At 52.3% G+C, this 24,863-nt stretch overlaps 1 protein-coding gene across 4 annotated transcripts in view; it reads left to right on the top strand.

Annotated features, from left to right (window-relative positions):
• Positions 1 to 24,171, top strand: part of EPN2 (epsin 2) — a 77,632-nt gene extending 53,461 nt beyond the window's left edge. For 3 of the 4 annotated variants that reach the window (XM_074320208.1, XM_019753746.2, XM_019753743.2), the window contains 7 exons: positions 304 to 416; positions 2,619 to 2,711; positions 3,648 to 3,822; positions 16,368 to 16,526; positions 17,051 to 17,137; positions 19,095 to 19,310; positions 21,412 to 24,171. In XM_074320208.1, coding sequence (XP_074176309.1) covers positions 304 to 416; positions 2,619 to 2,711; positions 3,648 to 3,822; positions 16,368 to 16,526; positions 17,051 to 17,137; positions 19,095 to 19,310; positions 21,412 to 21,710 — 1,142 coding nt within the window. In that variant the 3' untranslated portion in view covers positions 21,711 to 24,171. The remainder of the gene's footprint in view (positions 1 to 303; positions 417 to 2,618; positions 2,712 to 3,647; positions 3,823 to 16,367; positions 16,527 to 17,050; positions 17,138 to 19,094; positions 19,311 to 21,411) is intronic. The other variant, XM_019753747.2, reaches the window with a different exon arrangement.
• Positions 24,172 to 24,863: the final 692 nt, after the last annotated feature.

Here is a 24,863-nt window from a genome sequence, read left to right as displayed (position 1 = left end):
GAATCGTTAAACAGTGATCTCCTGTCTTTGAAGCAGTGCAGCTCTGCAGTGAAGACTGAGCTTCTAATCCTCTGAGGCCTGACCCCTGGGCATGTGCCCTAAGGCGTCTTTTCTAGGTCGGTGCCACGTGGCAGTTATGAAAGCACATTTGACGTTACTTGATTTTAACCTTGAAATACTCAAAAGCCTTTCAATCCCCCTGTTGTTGGGCTATTGCCAGACCTTGTGGGTGTGAGATGGGGAAAGGGTGTGGTTTGACTGGGTACCTCCTTTGCACGCGGTGACTTTGCCTTCCCCCTACAGCCACGTCCCCTCGGGTGTCCTCCGAGCTGGAGCAGGCCCGGCCCCAGACCAGCGGAGAAGAGGAGCTGCAGCTGCAGCTGGCACTTGCCATGAGCAGAGAAGTGGCTGAGCAGGTTGGTGCCCACGCAGGTCTGCCATTGTGTGACTGCCCTGTGTGAGGGGCAGGCAGGGCACCGATCAGAGGGTACACACACGTGTGTCCTTCCTCCACATTTTGGATTTGGATGTGACTCATGTTGCCACAAGTGTGTTTGTGTTACCGTACTGCCCCCAGTCAGGGAAGGGTCCTATGCAAAGTTACATGTAGAAAAGGTTTTCAGGGAAGTCATTGCCAAAGGGCAAACCAGTCAAAAGTGCTTTCCAGAAATACTTTTGCAGACATGGCCAGGCCTCGTGAATGAGAAGAGTGCCCACAGCCTCCTCAGTGCACAGTGGGCAGTTGGGCTTAGCCCTGGGAAGCTAGGTAAGATCAATCAACAGCATCTGAACACTGAAAAAAAAAGAAAAAGAAAAAAAGGCTACCAGGAAATGCTCCAGGAAATGAGTGCTTATAGTTATGAGGTGTGATCAGAAAATACGGTGACTGTTTAAAAATAAAAAAAAATTTTACAGTAAAAGACACATTGCCATTAATCCCCCTCAAAATACTCCCCCTCGCTTTGAACACACTTATCCCATCATTCTTGCCACTTTCGGAAGCAGTTCTGGAAGTCCTCTTTTGTGAGTGTCTTAGTTGTGCTGTCGTGGCTGCCTCGATGTCTTAAATCATTTTAGCTTTGGGGAAGAGGCAGAAGTCACACAGTGCCAGATCTGTGAATAAGGTAGATGAGGACACACTGTGATGTTTTTGTTTGACAGAAATTGCCGGACCAGAAGCGATGTGTGACATGGAACCTTTCCGATCTGATGACAAAATACAGTGAATGCTGCTGCCGAGTGCCATCCAACGGAAAGGCAGGGATCCTCAATAGGGAAGCGGGGCATGGAACATTAGTAACAGTGTGACAAGTTTCAGCTTGCTTGGTGCAGTTGAGTGCAAGCTACAGTTGAGAGAAGATGTGGTTTAAAGTGTGCCGTAAATCATCCTCCATCATGACAATGCTCCGTGTCACACATCGCTTCTGGTCCGGCAATTTCTGTCAAATAAAAACATTACAGTGTGTCCTCGTCCACCTTATTCACCAGATCTGGCACCGTGTGACTTCTGGCTCTTCCCCAAAGTCAAAATGATTCAGGGCATTGAGGCAGCCACGACAGCACAACTAAGACACTCACGAAAGAGGACTTCCAGAACTGCTTCTGAAAGTGGCAAGAACGATGGGATAAGTGTGTTCAAAGCGAGGGGCAGTGTTTTGAGGGGGGACTAATGGCAATGTGTCTTTTACTATAATCATTTTTTTTTAACCCAAACATTCACTGTATTGATCACACCTTGTAGATGACAGAAGTGTGTGGTGTGTGTAGTTTTATTGTTTTTTTTTTAGTTTCCATTTTTCTTTAATAAACACGAATTTCTTCAAAATGGAAAAGGAGTGATTGAAATGACCTTTCACAGTTATGAGCCCTTTAGTTTCAGTTATTAGGTCTGTCTCCACTGACCTTTGCTTCAAAGTGGTAGATGGAGTCAAGCGTAGCATGGGGCCCCCTCTCACTTAGAAGTGGTGTCCAGAGACAAGTATTAGAGACGGTTCAGTGGAAGTACAGATGGATGGTCTGAGCCCATTTTCATTAATAACTCATGTCTATGATTTATTATATTTATAACAAATAAAATATAATTAATATATTTATATTTAATCATACTAAAAAGTTAGGATGACCCAGTCTTTTGCATATGGTAGCTTTGCCTTAAATAAATATAAATTAAATATAATGAATTATTTTTGTTATAAATCATAGAAATAAAGCTCATTTTCTGGAAGCACACACGGTGGGAGGTGGGATGACATGATTTTCATATTCTTTCTAGCTCCTTTCTGGGTTGTCGGATTTGTGAGTTTTATAAAGAGACATATTGCTTCTATAATTGGAATTGTACAGCCATTTTCCTTTTGAGAAGAAGAAGTATTCCCTTTCCTCAGTTTGGTGGTGCCTGGGCGCTGTCCGCCTGGCGGGACCCCAGGCAGTGGGACTACAGGGGGTGGAGGGGTGGAGCAGGGGGTTCCGGAGCGTGTGTCTCAGGTTGTTTCCCAGCCCTCCTCTGAAATAACCCGTAATACAGTCTTCCGTTTCATGCTTCTGGCCAGGGTTGCTTTGTTCTGTGTGGTGATGTCATTGCAGTTGCCACCAGCTTCAGGTCCCATTGTCCTCTGCAGGAAGAGCGGCTGAGGCGGGGCGATGACCTCAGACTGCAGATGGCACTGGAGGAAAGCCGAAGAGACACCGTCAAATTTCCAAAAAAGAAAGAGGTGAGTGCTTTGCAAAAAAAGAGGCGTTGTGAGGCTGCCCCGCAGTTGTGCTAGTGGCCCCAACCCAACCCACAGTGTCCATGTGACATGCGTGGGAGCACATACATGGCGGTTGCTTCCTTCATTCAACAACTAATCCTGGGGCCTGTGATGAGCCAGAGTGAAAACACACCTGCCTCGGCCATCGTCGGCCTCTCCTGAGACCACCCTGGGAGAAGGTGGGCATGGGCCAGGGGCCCGATTGCCTGGTTTCACTCCCCCACTGACCGCTACCTCAGTTTCCTCCAGAAAACGAGCAGAGAGTAGGGCCCGCCTCCTGTGGTTGTGGCGGCTGTTCCGTGGGCTGAATGTTCTATGCTCTGGAGCAGTTTCCTCGCACAGGGTCAGCGCTCACTGGTGCCGCGCTGCCGCACCGTCATCGTGACTCTAGGCCAGGCTTCCTGGTGGGACCTCAGAGCGACCAGGACATGGCTCTGCTGCTGACAAGTCGTCATCCAGTGGCCTCCCAGGTTACAGGGCCGCAAGGTGTCCCTGAAGGCGACCATAGGAGTGGGAGCGTGAGGCAGCCCACAGGACAGAGGGCCCGGGTGAAGCTGGCAGCTGGGGGAACAAGGCGGGTGTGGGGGACAGCATCCTGGAAGGAGGAGGGAGCCAGGGCGAAGCCTGTCACTCCTGGAAAGCCCCACGGACTGTTTGAAAGTGGGCAAGGCACGTGACACATAGTAAATAGCTCGGTGTGACTCTAGTGACATGGGAAGGTGGTGGTGGGGGGGCATGGACAGGCCGGGAGATGGAGCGGCTTACTTTCCAAGGTACCCTTGGCCCCTCCCAGAGTGCCTCTACTCCAGTGAGAGGCACGGCAGTTGTTTACGGCTAACGTGTATTTGCTGCTACTGCTGCAAAGTAAAACCTGTCCCCTTCTCTTTGTCTCAAAAGCCTGGCTCCCACCCACAGCAGACCACTCTGTTGGACTTAATGGACGCCCTCCCCAGCTCAGGCCCTGCTGCCCCGAAAGCAGAGCCTTGGGGCCCTGCAGCCTCAGCTAACCAGACCAACCCCTGGGGCGGGCAGGCAGCCCCTGCCAGCACTTCGGAGCCCTGGCCGTCGTTCGGTAAAGTTCCACCTTGTTTGTCTCCCATGCCTGCTTGCTGAATGGCTGAGGGGCAGCAGGCAGAACTTCCTGCTCTCCCCCCTGGCAGAGGAGGGGTGACTGTGGCCAGTGGGAGTGGGTGTCCGGGCTTCTGCAGCCCCCGACTGGAATGCCACCAGGCTGCTGCTCGCCTTCTGAGGGCTGGTCCAGCGCTCGCTTTCATGCATGTTGAATGGTTTTCTGCTTTGGTAGAGGGAAAGCTGACTTCCTCTCTGCTTCCCATGAGCAGCAGTAATGGCTTGTCCCTCCTCGGGGACACCTGTCAACTGTCTCAGCCTCAGAGTGGCACCCAGCACCAGGTTAAGAAACAGTAATGCACAGCATGAAACGTAAGTCAAGTTGCTATAATTAGCTGGGAATCATGATGTACCTAATACGACTGCTAATGGGAAAAGGGGGTACATTTGCTGTAATTCTTCTGACTTATTGTTTAAAGCAATAGTAAATAAATTTACTAGGCTCAGTGAATATTTTAAAGTTCTGTTTACATGTGAGAGAATTTGTGATAAGAGATTTGAAATATGAATGCGATCTGATCGATTTCATCTGGGTGGAGATCTTGGGTACGTGGGTTTCCGGATTGCTGGACATGGGGCTTGGCCTGCAGGCTTCGTCGTGGCTTCCTGCCCAGCCTGTACTCTGGGAGGACCCTCTGGGTGCACTGAACCCTGCCGACCTTGGGTTTGTGGGTTTTCTGTCAGGGAACTTGGAATTGTATGTTTTGTGGCAACTTGCCTATATCTCTTGGGGCCTCTGTTTCCCCAACGGGAATCATCTTTGGTATTCAGCTTGGTTCCCTGCATGTGTGGTGAAGTGTCCCACACGCCAGGCTCTGTCCTGCCACAGACAGGTGATGGTCCTGCCCTCAAGGTCCTGGGCAGGTGTGGGCAAGACAGGGACAGCCGCATAGAGGCAGCGTGTGTGGGGTGGCCTCCATGGCAATGCTTGGCGAGCGTCCCGGGGCGGGGCTTAGCTCAGGGGTCCAGGGGGCGTGAGCAGGCGTCGTGGAGGAATCTTCAAAGAATAGCAGGAGTGTGCCGGCCAGGAAGAGGCAAGGGTGTTCCCAGCAGAAGCCTCAGCTGATGGTGCAGTGGGCACAGGTCCGGGGATCTGCCCTGTGGGAGTGGGCAGCAGGGGAGCAGGGTGGGTGTGAGGGGGACAGGGTGCTGGGAATTAGGGTGGGGAGGGGACACGGCCTGGTCACTCAGGGCCTGGCAGCCTTGCCAAGTACTTGCACTTGTCCAGAGGGCAGTGTTGGCCCCATGTGTCCTAGGCTGTGCTGTTGGCCTCAGGGAACCGGGCAGAGCCCCACACCTCCTTGGCAGGAGCCCTCGGAGCCTTGGGGCAAAGTCTGGGCCAAATGGTTCACAGTTGCCACTCACTGCAGGCCTGCACGCGGGCTGCCGGGAGCTTGGGTCACGTGGTCCGCGGCCTTGTGCTGTGCCTCAGGGAGCCTGCAGTGTGGGGTTCTGCTGAGCACAGGTGGGGGCGCAGGCAGGTCCACCCGCTCAGCAGTGTCGAGGGGATAGCAGGTCCTTCCAGAGAGTGGCTTTGACTTGCTTTTTAAATCTGGAAAGCGATCCTTCTGTAAAGGGATGGCCACCTGAAGTTATGGATAGAATGTTCTTCAGGAAACACTGTTGGTCCCTTTCAAATTGGTAATTGATCATTAAACTGATGGATCGCGTGCTCAGTGCCGAGGAAAGAATGTGGTCCCTCCGGGAGCCAGATGAGATTAAGAAGATTGAAATATGCTGACCCAGCTGTTGGTTCTGGGGAGGGCTTTTGAGGGCCAAGGTAGTAGGAGGGAGACAGACTGTTCCCTCTCCACATTTTTACTGCTTGTGTTACCTGCTCAGGAGAGGTAAATAAATATTTCTTAAGTGAACAAGTTTGCCCAGTCCTTCCTTTGGCTGGAGGACAGGGCTGTGCCCTGGAGCTGAGTCTGTTGAGTGACACGACCCTCCTCCAGCAGCTGGGGTTCTCACACACCTGCGGGCGTCAGAGAGCAGGAGCTGGCCAGAGGCGGGGGCGCAGCTGGGCAAGGCAGCTGGTGCCCAGAGGCAGATGGGCGTCGTGTGGGAGTGCTGCCCACGTGGGTCTGCTCTTCAAGTCACATACCGAAAAATTCACCATGTTGAAGTGGGTCGTTCAGTGGTTCTTAGCCATTCACACTGTTGTGCTGTCATCAGTCCTGATTCCAGGCAGTTTTCATGGCCCTGCTCCCAATGAGCAGTTACTCCCTGCTGCCGCTCTGCCAGCCGCTGGCAGCCACAGTCTGTCTTCTGTCTCTGGATTTACCTGTCTGGACATTTCATGTGTATAATGGCATCATGTAGCATGTGGCCTTTGTGACTGCTTTCTTTCACTTAGCATGTTTTCAAAGTTCACTTACGTAGTAGCTTATATCCCTACTTCCTCCCTGTTTATGGCTGAATACTACTCCATTTTATAGATAGCACCACATTTTGTTTTATCCGTTTAGCATTTGATGGACATTTGGGTTACAGCCACTTCGGGGCTATTATGAATCCAATTTTTTAAAGACAAGATTGAAAACTGAATTTTTTTTTTTAATTTTTAAAGTTTTATTGGGAAATATTGGGGAACTGTGTGTTTCTCCAGGTCCCATCAGCTCCAAGTCAAGTCATTGTCCTTCAGTCTAGTTGTGGAGGGCGCAGCTCAGCTCCAACTCCAATAGCCATTTTCAATCTTTAGTTGCAGGGGGCACAGCCCACCATCCCATGTGGAAATTGAACCGGCAACCTTGTTGTTCAGAGCTCACGCTCTAACCAATTGAGCCATCCAGCCGCCCCGAAAACTGAATTTTTGAAATCTATTAATTTTTAAATGTTGGCAATGAATTAAAAAATTAAGATCGTGTTTGGGACTAATCTGCAGGTGGCCGCATGTGGTTCATGGACTGCCGCTTGTCTTTTGCCACTTGTCCAACCTGGGGCCCTCTCCTTGGTTCTGATGCATTTGGCATTTTTACCGGTGACTTGGAGAGAAAACAGGCCACCACAGCCCAGAGAGGCTGTTCATCCTCTGGGCTCACACAGCAAGTGAGAGTCAGGCTCAGTGCTTGTGGCCCCCAGTGCTGGAGTCATCACACCATCCTAGACTGCTGCAGAGACTGCCTGTGGCCGTGCATGTCCTGGAGAAGTTACCTCAAACGCCAGCCCTGAGAGATCACTAGTGTTACAGTGTTAGCTTATCTGCTTCCGGGTTTTTCTGGGCACTTATGTTTCTGTGTAGTTGGGGTCATATTGTATATACAATTTTGTGTGTGTGTGTGTGTGTGTGTGTGTGTGTGTGTGTGTGTGTAGAGAGAGAGAGAGAGAGAGAGAGAGAGACTTCCGTTTGTACTATGTGATGAGCATTTGCAGGTGTTAGACACTGACCAGTGTGTACCCAGGGGTGGCCCGGGGCCATGCCACCCTTACCCAGCGGCCTCTTGTCATACCAGGTGCTTTTGCACGTCCAGCACTCTGCTTTCAACTGCGCTGCAGGACACTAGCTGATACCACCTCCCAAGCTCACTGGAGCCTGGTAACAGTCCCTTGCCTTCGTCTTCCAACACACAGCTACAGAGCAAGATGTAGTGTCGGGTTACCAATTAGTCTCTAGTAAAATCCATTATGCGTGTTTTCAGGGCCACCCCACTGCCCCGAAACACGTTCATAAATTAGACAGATTAGAGAGTCTCACTAGTTGCACCCTCTGGATGAAAGAAACGCTGTCTTGAAAGCCACTGTTTGAAGCCCTGTCATTACCAGTTCTTTCCAAGCAGCACTGGGGCAGCTTGGCCAAGTGGCCTTGGGAGGAAATGCTAAGTGCTGAGGGGGAATTGGAGCCTGCCAGGCCAGCGGGGCACTTCCTCCACTGTTCAGACACACAAAGAAGCCACCTGGTATGAGCAGGGCTCACAGCCTGGTGATTCAGAAGGGCCGGCCAGCTCCGTGCCTCTCTCGGGCCAGGACAGAGGCGTCTTCCGCTCTGGCCGCAGCAGGTGGTGCTGCTCCTTTCTCGGTGACACCCCCTCCCCCGTGGCTCAGTTCTGGGCCGGCCTCCCTGAGTACGTGAATATTCATGTGTGAGGCTGAGGATGCAGCAGGCCCGGGTGAGAGGCTGCGCTCCCTGTGAATGGGCCCACAGAGGAGGCCGGAAGCTACTTGATCTGTGCGCCTTTGGTTCCATCCTCCTTTCCTCTCATTCACTCACGCTTTCAACAGGCACTTATTTATGGGCTGTGTGGCACGGTGTGGGCCCTGTGGGGGATGCGAGGCAGCGCACAGAGGAGCCTCGCAGCGTGCCTACTGTTCCTCCATGGAAGGTGCTGGCGATCCGGAGCGTCCTGGCCCGCCCCGCTGCCCACTTTCCCACGGCTGGCTTACGAGGCCACCAGCGCCCATGGGAAGGTGGAGGAAACATCTGTCCCAGGTTAGGTTTGAGGAAAGTGCGGTGCTGCGGTGCGTGGTCTCCTGTGACGCCTGCCGCCATGCACCCACGGAGCAGGAAGTTGGCATCATGTCCTATATGCACAGACATCCCCAAACACCACGTGCAGGATGGAAACCCGACGAAGCCACTGCGGCTAAGCAGCTTATCCACAGTCGTCCGGCTGATGTAGGGGTCGCCAGGGTCTGAGCTGCACGCATCTTTCCTTCCCAGCCCAGAGCTGCCCGAGCTGTGACCGGCCTGTTCTTGTCCTTGCATGGCGGTGCAGGCGGTGCAGGAGCAGTGCTTCCTTCCCCGCCCAGAGCTGATTAGTGTGAACATTGTGCGTCAGATACGAGGCTGAAATTTAAAGTTCTTCGCCATGCTGTTGTTTCTGTTGTTTCAGCAGATTCTAAAGGGGAAGCAGGGTGCATGAAAATAACTGGGGGTGTCAGGAAAGGCTCTGAACAATTCAGGGCACACAGCAGTGGGGGCGCTCCGGGTGGAAGCCTTGCTTAGGAGCCTGGGATGACTACGGCTCAGCATGATGCTCGCTCATGGAGAAAGCATTTTCACAGCTTCGCGGGTCCTAGCCTTCATACAGAAGGAGCCCTTCCAGAAATACTGCAGTGCTTGGTTTTAACTCTTAGTGACATGAGTTTATCAGTTTTCGGGGAAACTGGTGTGTTCAGATCCTCGTGACCCAAGAGTAGGTCTGCACAGAGAAGCGAGTCTCCGTTTGTTTCTGCGTGTGCACGCGCAGACACACAGACACTTGCAGTGGCTGCGGGGTTTGCCTGATGGAGGTCAGGAGGGCAGCGCTGAGGCCCAAGGCCAGTGAGTGGCTGAGGAGAGCCGCACGACTGTGTGTGTGGGGGGGCAGCCTGTGTTCCCTTAAACGCCTGGTCATCCTGCGCGTCACGTCCTGTCATCTGCCTAGCAAACCTGTTTGTTCTTGAAAATGTGGCCCAGACGCTGCTGCTCAGGGAGGCATGGCACCCTGTTCTCAGGACCGCGTCACCCCATCCTGCGGGCGCTGGCTGCCCGTGACTCCCACGCTGGGTGCGGTCACTCAGGTCCGTATCTCTCTCTCAGAGGAAGGTTCTTGGCCTGGGCCTGGTGAAGGCTGTCCAGGTGCTGCTCACATGGAGCGTGGTGGCTCCAAGGGAACCTGTCTGTGGGAGGCGGGACTTGACCCCAGCAGGTGCTCCATTCAGGCCTGTGTGTCCAAGCTGGGCCGTCCGACGGTGGACCCTCACCGAGCAGAGGTCGGCCAAGTCCGGGGGTGCTCCAGGAGCTCTGGTTCTCACGCGTCCTGGCTGCCCATTCCAGCCACTTGGGGAGCTTCCAAACATCCAGATGCCCAGACCCTCCCCAGAATCTGTGCAGGGGGTGGGGAGGGGACAGCATTAGGGTTTTTCTAAAATCCCCTAGGAGAGTTCAGGAACAGCTGCAGTTGAGAACCACTGGTCCCGTGCTCCCTAAGCTGCGTGGTGAGTGACATCTCACGAAATCTAAGGTATTTGAAAGCTTCCTGTGCAGACTGTCAGAATTTAGGAATAGCTCTTATCTGTCTGTATATGTTTCTAGCAGCTGAATCAGACATTTACCAGGAACCTTCTAGAGGAGGTCTTTGACCTCTACAGGTGTTCAAAGGTACCTCACTGGAGGCCATTAGAGCAGATAAACTGCAAAGCTCCTTCCAGCCCTGAGGGCCTGTGGTTGTCTTGACTGCACCCCACACCTTCTGTATATGAGGCTCACTTCTGAGCTCTAGGGGGCAGCGTGGACAACGCAGACCCAGCCCTGCTCCCGTGGAAGGTGCTCCAGCGGGGGAGACGGGCAGATGCTCACATGAGCAGGAGCGGGGTGAGTGTCTCGTGAGGGCTCTAGGCTGGGTGGAGGCTGCAGGGTGGGGACCGTGCCCTCCCTGCGAGCCCCTACACACACAGACACTGACACACACACAGACACAACACGCACACACACGCAGACACACACAGACACACACACACAGACACGCAGACAGACACACACACAGACACGCACGCACGCACACGCAGACACACACAGACATGCATACACACAGACACGCAGACAGACACAGACACGCACGCATGCATACATAGACACACGCACAGACACAGACACACGCACAGACACAGACACTCACACACAGACACACGCGTGCACACACGCACGCACACACAGACACATGCATGCACATACAGACACAGACACACGCACACACACACACACTCATGCGCACACATGCACGCACACAGACATGCACGCACACAGACACACACTCATGCACGCACACCTCCCACAGACACACGCACACACACAGACGCACTCACACACCGGGCCCAGGTCTTCCTGTGGACTAAATCCGTGTCTTTCCGTGCATCTCGGGCGGCTCTGAAGACACTGCCCAGCTCTTCTGACTTGCAGTCCAGCTCTCCTTGGTGCAGTTTGTACCTTATGACTTCCCTGCAGTTGAGATGGAGAACTGAGGCCCCGTCAGGGCCCATCCTCACTGTGGGATTGCAGCCAGGACCAGGTTGTGTGTCCTGATACGCCCTTTGTACAGCCCACAAAAGGGGGCCTGGGGAGAGCGGTTTCAGTCACAGGGGAGGTAGTTCTCAACGAGATGCTGGGAAGACCGTGAGTGAAAGGTCAGGGGAGCTTCTGGAAGGAGACAGGTGTTTCTGGAGGCCCCTGGAGCATTGTGGGTTTGGGGGCAACAGCAGGAGAAGCCCTAAGCCCACACAGAAGTTGGTAGACCATGAGTAAATGACAGGGGTGCATGGCCAAGGGGTGGTGGGAATAAAGCTTTCATGTCCAAGTCTGCCCTCGTCCATCTCTAGCTTCCATCTAGTTGTCGTCGCCGTGGCATGCTGGGAAGTAGTGAAAGCAGCACTCTCCTCCCCTTCTCAGCTGCTCTGTCAGCTGACCCTGCCAGAGTTGAAAGGCAGTCAAGGCAGTAGCTGGTATGAGCTTGACAGCCCACTCTGAAGCCAGTGAGCATGTCCCAGATGAGCAGTGACGGAGCCAGCGTGGTAGAGCAACTTAACAGAGGCTTCGTCCCTCTGAAAACCCGGGAGCATGCTGCCTACATGCCCGTCCCTGTGCACTGTCTCTAGGGCTGCTGAGAGGGGCATGTGTGGGAATGGGGGCCCTGGAGTCTTAGGGGAGCATTCCCTGCTCTTGTCTAAGACTTCATGGTGCAGACGGAGGAGATAGCCCTAGCCCCAGGTCACAGTCCAGGGCAGACTCTTAGGCACGTAAGTAGTTATGGTGCATTATGATAAGTGCTCTAAAAGTTAGCCAAGCGGAGGAATCAGGAAGGCAAGAGGAAGAGGCGTAAAATGCAGGGACTTGGAGGCCAGAGGTGGCAGGTGGTGGATGTGTCGTTTGGTGTGCTTGGGGAGCAGTGGGGAGGTCGGGGTAGCTGGGGAGCATGGAGGCAGAGTGAGGACATCTAACACACACATCTGTTCTAGAGAGGTTAATGTTTGGAAAGATGATAACTGAGGCTTTTAAAGAATTGTGTCAGGTGCTACTTCTCAGATCCAGGAAGCCTAGTGAATCATAAGCAGGATAATAACAGAAATCCCCACCTAGGCACATCATCAGAAAGCCAAAGGAAGAACATCCGAAATAAACTGACAGGGGACAAAGGAAGGGCAGTCAGACTGACAGCTGACTTCTCAACAGCGCTGACAGATGCCAGACTACGGCAGAATGACGTCTTCAGTGCGCCGAAAGGAAAACTCTGCCAACGGAGCAGTCTAGCGAAATCATCTTTCTTCCAAGAATGATGGTGAAATAAAGACATTTTAAGTTTCAAAACAACAAAAAAACTGTCATCTTCCAGAATTCTAGACTCAGAATTCTAGACTAGTTCTTCAGCAATGAAGGTGAAATAACAACACTTCCAGGTCACAGAAAACTCAGAGACTCTGTTGCCAGCACACCTGCCCCATAGGAAACGCTAAGAAAAGTTCTTCATGCTGATAGGAAAAATAGCCAGGTGGAAATTCAGATCTTCAGGAAGGCATGAAGAACCTCAGAAGTGGGAAGTGATGTGGGAGAATAATTTTAAACTAATAAGAATATAAGAAATTCGAGTAATGCGATTCATGAGCTTGTGAACGCGTTGTTCCCAGCAGTTGCAGAATACGCGTTTTCGGTCATATGCAGAATACTAAAAAAAGCTAGTCTCCACGAACTTCAGAAACTCGAATCATCTAGAACACTTTTTCTGACCACAATACCCTCAAGTTAAAAGTCAGTAACAAAAAGATAACTAGAAAAACTCTATACACTTGACATTTTAAAAATACTTCTAAATTCCTGAGTCGAAGAAATTATAAAAATCAGAAATATTTAGAACCACATAATAATGTAAGTATTTTCATATGAGAATTTGTGGGACAACTAAAGCAGGAGTAAGAAGGAGATTTATAGCTGTAAGAACTGACATTCGTCTAGAAGAAAAGCACAGGGTGAGTGAGGTACCGCAGACGTTACAACAGCATTCCACTCACATCAGTAGTAGGGATGAAATGATAAGGTTAAGAACAGAAATGAATTAGAACAAATAATAATATCCACAAAGACAGAAGTTAGTAATTGATGAGTTAGTAATAAAATAGTTACTAATAAAATAGACAAATCTTTGGCAAGATTAATTTTAAAAAATGGAGGAAAGGCACAAACAGTGTTAGGAATGAAACGACATAACTGCAGTTACTGCCTAGATTCAAAGTAGAGTAGAGACTATTTGATCAACTCTGTGCTTACAAATCTGAATGCTTAGACAACTGGGTAAATGAAAAAAAGACAGCTTAGCAAAGCTGGCTGAAGAAGAATATGAAACCTATAAATAGAGACAATCTTATCATTAAAGAAACCGAGTCAGTTACTTAAAACCCCGATCACCTCCCAAATCCACCCAGAGAGCTTTACTGGCAAGTTCTAATGCCATGCAAAAAACAATTCCACTTTTATACAAACTCCTTCAGAGGATAGGAGAATGGAGTATTCCTACGCATTGGATGAGGCCAGCATGACCTTAACACCACAACCAGACAGAAGATGTGTAAGAACAGATATGTCAGACCAGTCCCGCTTAGGAACGTAGACGCAAAAATCCTAAGCAAAGAAACAATTGCAAAACCAAAATGAGAAAAATACGAAGATGATATGGTGCATCATGAAAAACTTGATTTGCAAGGCCCAAGTCATTAGAAAATGTATTAATGCCCCATACTAACAGATCCAAAGACAAATCATGTGATCATCTTAATGGAGACAGAAACAGGTTGATAAAAGTTATCAGCTATTAATTGCAAAAGTCTTAGCAAATTTGGAATAATAGTGAACTTCCATAACCTGATAAAGAGCTCCTAAAAGGAAAATAAATCTATTATGGAAAACGGTACCATTTAATGGGAAAATATTGGAAGTTGTTGATGCTGTAAGAGCAAGACAAGGCCACGTACTCTCCGCACTCCAGCTTATGTCCGGACTGGTGATTGCAGCCAGCACAGTGAGAGGGGAAAGGAAAGGAAAGGGTCAGGACCACAAAGAACGAAACCGTCGTTATTTGCGAGTGATATGATCATATACATAGAATATCAAAAAATGTCTACAAATGAGTTTATTAGAATTAAGAATTATTAGAATTATAAGAATAAATAATTAGGATGAATTTCAATTAAGTAGAATTAAGAGTGGCAAGATTTCTGGATACAAAAATCAGTATGCAAAATTGTGTTTTCTGCATAACAATAAATACATAGAAAATGAAAAAATTTAAATATACCAGTCCCTAGGAATAAATTTTACAAAAGTTTTATAAATCCTCTGGAAATAAAGGGTAAAATTTTTAAAATTAAATTTTATTGAAAGATACTCAAGAAGACTTAAATGGGGTGATATCCTGTGATTCGGGTTTGGACGACTTGCTATCATAATAATAACAATTTTCCTCAAATTGATCTGAGATTCAATGCAGTTCTGATCAAAATCCCAACAAGGGTTAAATTTTTATTTTGTTTTTATATTTTTTTAACTTAACAAGATGATTTAAAAATGAACATGGAAGGGCAAAGGGCCAGGAATAACCAAGACCCTTCTGAAGAACAAGACCAGGCTTGGGATTTGCTGTATCCGATATCAAGATTTATTATCTTAACAATAACTGTGAGGATAATCTGGAAAGTACAAGGGTGGAGACAGAAATGGGTCAGTGGAATGGACTAGAGAGCCCAGTAATGAATCCATGAAGACTTGACTTCTGATAGTTATGGGAGGTACTTTGTGAGTTCATCATTCATATAGGAAAATGTGAGATAATCCTTATTTTATACCATATACAAAAATCAGTTACTAATGGATCAAATATGGAAACCTGACAGGCAAACTATAAAGCTTTCAGACATTACTCTAGAGGAATAGCTTTGAGGCCCCAGTACAGGGAAGGATTTCCTAAATGTCAGGAAAAGCATAAATTGCAAACGAAAATACTGATCGGTTCTTCTCCGTTAAAGTTAAGAACTTATCTTCATCAAAAGGTACCTGAAGGAGAGTAAACGAAAGGCCCCAAACTGAGCGAAGATATTTGCAACACAAGGAAATGGTCAGTATTCAGAATATGGAAAGAACTCTTGTAAGAAAAAGGTAAACAATTCCAAAGGATAAAGACTAAAACAGTTTTTATAGGCGAGGAGTCCTCAAGGGCCCACAGAGAAATACAAGACGCACAGCTTCATTAATGAAGGAACAAGGAGATGTAAAGGAAACGAAATAAACCACGATGAAATAACATTTCAGACGCCCCAGATTGGCACCCATGAAACAGTGAGATGGCGCTGAGCGTCCGTGAGGTGGTAAGGCAGCTCCTAGAGCACCAGGGCTTGCATCCGCGGCCGCTGGGTCTGTAAGCTGGGCTGACCCCGTGGGGACCACCTGGCCTTACTCCGTGAGGGCAGGTGCGCATGTGCACCTGAGCCGGAGCCAGAACAATGCCGCACGGCAAAACCCAAACCAGGCCAGTGCCTTCTACATACTAATCCACTGTGGCCTTCCTTTTTCATAGAATAAAATATTATACAGCAGTAAAAATGAACCCATTTTAGCTACACCTCAGCACAGGTGCATCTCCCAAATAAAATGGGAAGTGAACACAGCCAGTCACAAAAGAATGTGTATAGTATGTTGCCATTTATATAAAGTTTGGAAAACAGGCATATCTAACCACTATTGTTTAAAGGTACCTCTACATGGTAAAACCAGAAGGAAAACCTAGAGCAGGGCTAGCAGAATCCACAGTGATGGGGGTCGGGTGCCACTGGGGAAGGCACTTATCCCTGAAAAGCAGCTTTTAACATTTCCTGTGATGCCCCCAGAAGAAAGCAGATGTGCGAGGCGCTACGTGTGCACGCACATGTGCACAGATGCACGTGTGTCTGCATTACCTGAAGGGGATTCACACGACAGGGTGGGCACCTTAACAATTCGCCCAGGTATTAGCCTTAAACAACCAAAAAGCCCGTGGTGGGTAACCTACCTAATTGATTTGTCACTCACACTTCGAAGGCGTTTATTGCTTAAGCGGGGAGGTCAGCACACAGGTGCTTGTGTTACTATCATTCTTTATGCTGCGTCCACCTGCGTTAGCCATCCTTCTGTCAAAAGCAGAAACCATTCGAAGCCTGCGGACGCAGCTCAGGGAGACTGCTGCGTGAGGCGGAAGCCGGGGGGCTGGGGCGGGCTTGAGTTTAGCCTGGGGAGCCCTTTGCAAGGCCCGCGTGTGCTGTGTCCTCTGGCCCCGTCCCAGCCAGGCCCCATCCAGTGCTCTCCCAGGTGGAAGATCCCAGTGGCTGTCGGCCCTGGGCTTCAGCTCTGTGCAGCTTTGCCGCTGTGGGACAGCACCCTTTGGGGGGCCGCCTCTCCTGACACAGGGCACACATGGCCCACAGTGTCTTTTCCCTTCTCGCCCCAGCTGCCCAGAACTTTCTGAGGGCATCTGTGAGCCCTACCCTGCCTTCCTACAGGTGCCCAGCCAGCTGCCTCTGTCGACCCGTGGGGAGTGCCCCCTGCAGCCAGCACACACTCCGTCTCCAGGAGCTCAGATCCCTGGGCAGCCCCGCAGCAGCCTGCCCCCAGTGACGCCTGGGCAGCAGCCTTGGCCAGCAAGCCCGTGCCCACCTCTGGTGAGACCTCACACTCCCCGGCTCCCGCCACCGTCCCCCTTGTGGCTCATTGTGTCGGCCGGCCCGGTTTGCCTGCACTTGGCCGCCCTTTGCCTCCAGCTCCCTGTGCCACGTACCCAGTGTGGGGGCTGAGCTCACGCGCCTCCAGAGGAAGCGTCCCCAGGGCCCCTGGGCAGGCTGCCCTCTGGACATTCCTCACGTCACTTCCTGCGGCCGTACCCTAGTTTCCAGACCCAGCTCAGATGTGTCTCTACCACCATTAGCCCCTCCAGTTTGGGGTAGGGATGGTGGGAGCAGTGGGAGGCCAGCACTCCACTCTGCACAGGGAGGCCAAGGCCCCCCTCACCGCCCCCCAGGTGGTTCCGAGCCCACGCTGTCCCCGGGTCTCAGCATTCTCCCCCAGGACACGGGATAGTGGTCTGCCCTCCTGCCCATTGCCACCCCCGCGGTTGTGGACTGGGAGTAGAAGCGTGGGGCGGTCATGCTGCACCCGCCCCTGGTCACTGGCTCTCGTGTTCACCCAGGCGCCTTTGAGCTCTTCAGTAATTTGAATGGGACAATTAAAGATGACTTTTCTGAATTTGACAACCTCCGAACTTCAAAAAAAACAGGTACGTAAAGATGGTAGTGTATGCATTTGACCAGCCCAGTGATTGCAGAAATAATAATCAGCTTTCAGAATCTAGCAGTTTCATGTATTTTCTTTGCATTTTGCGCTTGGGAGCGTAAGCGTCTAATTGCAGGAATCACACGTTAACAGTGAAGTCATTCAGCTGAGTCTCCCTTCCCCTTCACGCGTTGGGCCCCGTGTTTCTTGTCTGGGTCACTTCTGTGTCTTGGCCTCATTCCCCCCAGGGCCCATGGCTGCCCTGGCCCCCCAGCCCGGACCCCCAGGTCTGAGCCATGATTTCTGCTCACCTTCATGTTCCCAGCTTCCCGCTCCCCAAGGTGCCACCTTTTCTAGACCTGGCTTTGGGCGTGGACAGGGCATCTCTGTCCCATTTTCTCTCCCCAGGTAGCGGCTCCTGCCTGGCTCATCAGAGCCCCTGGGCTGGGAGGCTGTCAGGGTGGGGCTCAGAGAGACGGCCTGAGGGAGCAAAGGGAGGCAGCCTGGGACGCATTCGTTAAGTGGAGCGGGGACAGCCAGGCAGCCTCTGTCCATGTCAGAGCTGCTCCTCCCAGTCACACAGAGCAACTTCTCTGCTTTCTTTCCTCTCTCGGCTTCTCTCTGCCCTCCCCATTCCCACCACCTCCTTCCCCCCACCTCACCTGCCTCCCCCCGCAGCTGCAGCCACAGGCCTGGCTGGCCCTGGTCAAAAGGTACGAGCAGCCGGCCCCCTTTCTCAGCCCAGGGTTTCAGAGGCAACTTAGAACATGCTGCTTCTTGGGGTCTTTCTTTTGCTGCATTAAAAAAGCAACAAGTTTCCAGGTGTGTCCTCTGTAGGCCAAAGTACAACCTAACTGTCCTTGCCCGCCCTCCGTGCCTCAGGGAGAAGGCAGCGTGGCTTGTTACGTGAACATCTTTCTGTGGATTTGCACAGTGTTTTCCCCCAAGTCTAGAAGTATTGCCATTGTAGGAAAATTGGGAAAGCTATAGGAGGAAATGAAAATCATTGATCATCCTTCCACCTGCTGTCAGCCACTGTTTGCTTCCAGTATTTTTTCTGAGCTCTTACTGTTCAGCTCATACTGTCAGAATTGAATCCTGAACCACCACCTCCCCCCGCCCTTTCATGGAATAACAGATTGAAAACATTTTGTCATGACATTAAAAATTCTTTAGAAAATATGTCAGAGCTATATGGTATCTCTGCAGCTCAGCAACAATGACTCTAATTTTGGGAGGACATTTTAGGTTGATTTCAAGTTTTGCTAAAGTAAATAATGCTGTGGCGGACATCTTTGTGCTTAAATCCTGCTCATGTTTTGCATTATTTCCTGAGACTGGATTCCTAGAAATGGGATTACCGAGTGGAGAGTATGACCATTTTTAAGAACCTCTGTGCCACATCGCCGCCTTGTATCTTGGCAGAGCAGACACATTCCTACCAGCCTGTCTCAGCACACCTCTGTTGGCTGAATTTTTAAAAATAATTTGCTTTCTTCTTACTATCAAGACATTCATGTTCATTGTAGAAAATACAGAAAAGTGAAAACAAAAAAAATGTGAATTACCCGTGCCTAGCCACCAACCCAAAATCACATCTTACTATGTTTGAAGGATTGTGCTGTACATACGGTTTAGTCCCTGCTTTTCTCATCTGATACACGGATACAGCCCTTTCCTCCTCAGCTAGTGTCTGCCCCTGTACTCGGGGGTGGTATGGACAGTGGATTATGTCACCTGCCTAATGGCTGACTGCCAGTCTCCAGTTTGGGGCTGTTTGAAACAACACTGCAATGAACATCCCCACCCTCTGCAGCCTCGGAGGGCAGTGTGGGGCTCAGGGGTCCAGGAATGTCTGTGTTTTGCTTGGGATGCTTGGGGGTTGGCTGGCAGCGCTGGATGCACTAGTCTCGGGGCCGCCCGACACACTAGCCACAACCATGTGTGTCCTTGTCTTGTAGCCGAGGTGGTGGCCTCCCCGCCACCCCAGAACAATGGAACTACAAGCCCTGATCCCTTTGAGTCTCAGCCCCTGACCATGCCCTCAAGCAAGCCCAGCGGTGCCCGGAAAACGCCGGAGTCCTTCCTGGGCCCCAACGCGGCCCTGGTGAACCTGGACTCGCTGGTGACCAGGCCAGCGCCGCCGGCGCAGTCCCTCAACCCTTTCCTGGCACCAGGTATGCTCGTCTCCCAGGGCTGCCTCGGCTGGCTGCTCTTCCTGAGAGTGGGTTTGTGCTGCGCTCTGGGCCCTGAGCTCTCACCCACCGTGCCCCTCGTGAGCATCGTGCGTGAGAGATGCCCGGCCTCAGGGAGCCGGCTGGGATGCTGATCAGAGCCTGGGGTGGGGCCAGAGAGCTGCTGTTCAGTTTGGGGGAGGATGGAGAACAGCTCTCCTCGCCGCTGAGACCACTGAGTGAGGTGGCCCGACTTGGTCCCTCGGCCGGGGAGACTCTCGAGTGAGCGCCAGCCCTGGGTCAGCTGGAGGGGTGTGGGGCGGCGGGCTCTGCCGCTCCATGTCCCAGACACTGTCACGTGGAATGTGACGGCCCCGGGCTGTGCCGTCCTGCAGGGACCCAAGGTGCTGGATTCGGCCTTGCCTGGGGCCGGAACTCCATCCTTCCTGCGGCCGGGCTCTGCCCAGAGACCTGCTCTCCACCCTCCGGCTGCACTGGGCTGTGGGACAAGCCCCAGCCCTTGCTTTAGTGTCTGTGGCATGTGGCCTGCCCCGCCCGCCCCCTCTCTCCCTCAGCTGCACCGAGCTCCCAGCATTCCTCATGTGTGCACATTCTGTCCCCTCTGCTGGGAACGTCATCCCTCCTGGGAAATGGTATCCGTCTTTCAGAACAGCCCAGACGACCTCCTTCCTTCCTCACAGGTTTCCCAGCAGGGCCCAGGTCTCCCCAAGAGTAGGAACGTGTGACATTCACAGTGTTCAGCTGCAGACCTGCCCCACGATGAAGGGGTCTCATCTGGACCGTTGCCCCGATGGGGCCCAAGGACTTGGGGGGGACCCTCGGACAGAAGTGGGGTGTGTGGAGAGCCTGGGTCCTGCTGAACCTTACAGTCTTGAGATAGGTGGGGATGAGGTCACCCCCAGGGAGGTTGGCTCCATGGTTCCTTGCTCCCCGGGTGGGACTTGGATCAAAACCCAGGTCCCTAAACCAGCGTGGAGCCCTGTCCCTCACCCAGGCGGCTCCTGCCGCCTCTGCCCGAGAACCCAGGGGCCCTGCCGGAGTCCCACGGGCAGGCTGTGCCCACTGGCAGCTTCCTCCAGGCTTCGGGGCTGGGGGCATGTCAAGGCCCTGGGGCCGCTGTTCTGTCTGCAAACAGGTCCTGGTCCCTGGGGACTGCAGCCAAGACAAGGCTCAGGCGGGCCTCACAGGTGGCTCCGTGCTGTCTTTTATTTATGGGGTCCTGGCTCTGACCCTTCCAGGCTGCGGGCCTCAGGCTAGTCACTGCCCTGCTCTGTAGTCTCAGTTTGGTCATTCTAACGGGGGGTGATCTTCAGAGCCTGCCTCCTAGGTTTGCTTGAGGAGGAGGGGCTGATGCAAGCATGTCGTGTGTGCCCTCGGCAGTGAGGTGCGGACAGCACAGCATCTTCTGGTGGCCCTTGCTGGCAGCCTTTGTGAGCAGGGGCTGGGCTGCACTGGACACTCAGTGCTGGCAGCTCCCGGTTTTTATTTTTTTGGCAGAGTACTAATAGATGTTTTTGCACAAAGGGGTAAAGGCTTTCTGATGTGACATAAATTCTGGAAATACTGTGTAAGGCAGAGCTGCATTTGCTTCTTGACTGCAGGACTTCTCAGTGCCTTTAGGGTCCCAGGGTACAGCGTGGGGACTGCCACTCAAGCCACACACTACAGCTCCCACCTCCGCTTTTGCTCTCCTCTCTCCCAGGCACCTGTGTTCACAGAATGTGGGAGCAATGCTGGTTGTTGGCTGCCAAAGGAGTCCTAGGGTGCCAGCCCTGAGGAGGGGCTGGAGCCCTGTGAGCCTGGCACGTTCCTGGCATTGCCTTGTTCAGGCTTTGTGACCCTGCACACGTCACCTGGCTTCTCCGAGTCACAGCCTTAGTCTCATCCACCACACAGTAGAGATCTGAGTCAGCAGACGTGTCTGGCGCGAGCTGGTTGGCACTGCCGTGGGCTGTGGCACAGCGGGGATCAGGACGCACTGCGTCCCGAGGGGCCATGCGCCTGGTGGCTGTGGTCTGCCAGCCCTGGGACGTGGGGCGCATGTGGTGGTGACTACCCACTGGCCCTCCTGCTCTTTCCACAGGTGCAGCCGCGGCCTCGGCCCCTGTGAATCCCTTCCAGGTGAACCAGCCCCAGCCACTGACACTGAACCAGCTGCGGGGGAGCCCAGTGCTGGGGGCCAGCACGTCCTGCGGGCCTGGCCCGGGTGTGGAGCCCATGGCGATGGCCTCCGTGACCTCCACAGCCTCGCACGCCGCTCTGGGGGCCAGCGGTGCCTCCCTGACCCCACTGGGCCCCGCCACAATGAGTGTGGTGGGCAGCATGGCCATGCCCCCACCGGCAGCTCAGGCCACCGGCGCAACCAACCCCTTTCTCCTCTAGTGCCTGGGCCAGGGGGGGACCCTGAGCATGCGCCCAAGGACGCCGAGCAGGGACTCTCGTCGATGGAACGGTGTCTGAGAGCCGGGGTGGGCGTGAGGGCTTTCCAGTTCCGACTTCCTGATACAAGAGTTGTTTTCCCAGCCCAGCCTCAGACGGCAGCCGTGGCAGCCTCGCTGCGACCGCACACCCAGCACGTGGCTCTGCGAGCCCTCCGGCCGCCTGCCCGTCCCCTGCCTGTAGCCCTGCGTCTCGAGGGAGCACCTGCCCCGGCCTGGCCGCCCTCGCCGCCTCCTCCCAAGGGCAGGGTCCTGGCCTCTGTGGGAGCAGCCAGCTCTCAGGGGCCATGGATGAGGAGGTGGGACCCCTCAGTGTTGCCCTTGCCCCGAGCCTCAGCCTGAGGTTGCGGGGTCACTGCCTCGCCCAGGATGTGGCCTGCCTGCCTCGTCGCTTCCCCTCATCCCCAGCCCTGGTGTCACCCAAGCAGTCCCAGCTGTGGGCAGAATGAAGTGCTGGCTCCATGACGCTGACCTTCTGGGGAAGTAGTTGTGCATATTTTATTTTTCTTTGACTCGTGTGTGAGTTCAAAGTGAACACTACCACCGTGGAACAACTCTTGAATTAAATCCACTAGAGCAAGCTTTAAACTAATCTAAGCATAACCCTGCCACGTGGCTCTATGATTGTATACGTTTGCACATATTTTGTTTAGTACAGTTTCATATTTGAGTTTGCAGAATTATCTAATAGTCTTTTTTTGGCTAATATTTTTATAACGTGGTTCTTATTTAACTGTCTAGTTTTGATAGAATTTACCAGGTCTGGCTGAATTAAGATATTGGCACATGTCATGTTAGTAGTTTAAATTCTCTTATTTATGGTTTTAACTCTGTAAGAAAATTTAAGTAAGAAGAGACAAAAAAAAAATGCCTTATGGAAAAACTGAAGCAAATTCTTTATAGAAAAAAATATGGGAATTTGATTACACTTAAATGATGTTTATTTAAAAAAAAAAAACAAACAAACTACAACAGGAACAAAAAAAAGAAATCCTAGCCTTCAGTTGCCTTTTCCTTTCTTTAACTCCCTTTTTTGGTGAATTACCAAACTGATCAACTTTTAGCCTTTTTGGCTAGGACCTAAGAGAGAGGCTATTTTTTCTTACTGATAACACCAACCTCAAGAAAGTTGAAGAAAAAAATCTAATGTATGAATGCGTCCCACCAGTTTTTATCAGCTAATTCCTTTTTGCAACTGAAGGCATGCACGGATTAACCAGGACTTCTGTTTACGATGGAATCTGAAATGGAAGCGACACCTTGGACCTTGTGTGTCTGTAATCTCCTCTGTCTTAATCCACGCTCAGGGTAAAGCTGGGGACAGTGTGGATACGGCAGTTGTCTTGGGGCCATGTTATGTCTGTGCCCCTGGAGCCTGGGGATCGCACGGCTGAGAAGGGGGAGGGACCAGGTCTGGCCCTGACCCGCCCTCCTGCCAACTCCAGACACACACACAGCAGACTTAAAAATCTTCTCTCACTTTGGAGAGAAAGAAAAAAATCCTCACAGGGAATAGATTTTAACAACCATGCACTAATATTACCTCCCTCTCCCCACCTCCTGTTTCCCCCACACACACACACTATAAAAAAGTATTAGGTCGCTAATCAAAGACCAGAAAAGACTAGCTTCTCCCTAGGGAAGGGACATTGCCCCTGAACCTTGTGTCCAGTCAGCTCACCTCTCGTTTCACCATGGACTTCTCAGCTCTCACCCCCAAAGCAGCTGACCCCCAAGTGGTCCCTGGGCGGAGGGGGGACAGGGCCCCTCACTCTGGTTCTAGGAGGAGAACTGCCCCTTAGCACTGGGCACAGGAGAGAGAATGCCAGGAGGCATGCCGCCCAGGCCCTTCTCCTTTTCCTGCTTCACAGTGCTCACCTGCAGGCATCCTCCGGCCCCAGGAGCCCCTGCCTCTGCCAGAGCCGAGACCTGGGGCTGCACTGGGCTCCGAAGGCTGCGGCCCACCTCTCCCGGCCTGGGGGCCAGTGGTGCTTGCCCAGGGAGGTGCTTTCACTCAGACCATGTGGCCCAGCCACCTCCTGGTCGGACCAAACTCGACTTCTTAGGTCAGTGATTCTTTTGTAACAGTCTTTCCTGCCATGACTTTGCGGCCGCAGCGTGACAGACATCGGGCCACCAAGGCTCAAGAAGACCCCCGGCCCACTCCCCAGCACAGGCCCGTCCCCAGGTGCCTCATCCCTGTTGCCCACTGCACTGATCATAAAGCCACCGGCCACTGCCACGCGCGTTGTACACATGCCACCGTGCTCCCTCCTATGGGTGCCCTGGTAGGGGGTGTCACCCAGCCATTTTCTCAGTCCCAGGGGCCGGTGGCTGGTTTTGAACTTGTGTTGACTATTGATACTTATTTACTGTGTAAATATAATTTATCATTTGTATCATGATGCGGTCTCTGGCTGTGTCCTTCCCCACCCTGTCTTTCAGTCCCACGACACGAGAGGGGTGGGCCGGCGAGGGAGCTGCGTCCTGCCTGGAACCCAGCTTGGCCTGTGGTCGATGAGGCCACTGGCTTGGCCCTGGGGCCTGAGTGAGCCTCTGAATGTCAGGGAAGGACGGGCCGGGGGCAGCCTTCACAGCGCCGTGCCCGCTGGGCTGCAGGGCACGGGGGTACTGGCTGCAGCCCCTTACCCCTTGCTGTGTGCTTTGGGCTTACCTTAGCCACAGACCTGCTTTGCGTGAGATGTGCCAGCCTGCTGGGTGCTGCTTCCTCTCCTGGATCCGTGCCCCCAGGAGAGCTGCTCCTTGAGAAGCTCCCTGGCCATCCTGCACGTTCTCAAGATAGTGATTGTCACAGCCGCTGGTCCTTGGGTGGCATGTGCATCTTTACTGTGGCAACAGCTGACGGGGCCCAGGCCCTGTCCCCTCGGAACCTGTGACCAGGAAGTGAGATCGCAGCTGAAGGACCGAAGTTCCTTTGCAGGCAGAGGTGGGAATGCTGTTCTGACTCCAGGAGCATGTACAGCAAAGGCAGAGGGAGATGGGAGGCAGGCCTGCAGCTTCTCCTGTGAGGCCCGAGTGCCAGCCTCTACTCTGAGGCTGCTCTGCCACCCATCTTTCGGTGCTGAAGACCTGGCCT

The sequence above is a fragment of the Rhinolophus sinicus genome, linkage group LG15 (assembly GCF_036562045.2).
Source record: "Rhinolophus sinicus isolate RSC01 linkage group LG15, ASM3656204v1, whole genome shotgun sequence".
Lineage (NCBI taxonomy): Eukaryota > Metazoa > Chordata > Mammalia > Chiroptera > Rhinolophidae > Rhinolophus > Rhinolophus sinicus.
Note: the sequence above shows the minus strand (reverse complement) of the source record. Positions and strands in the feature narration are given on the sequence as shown.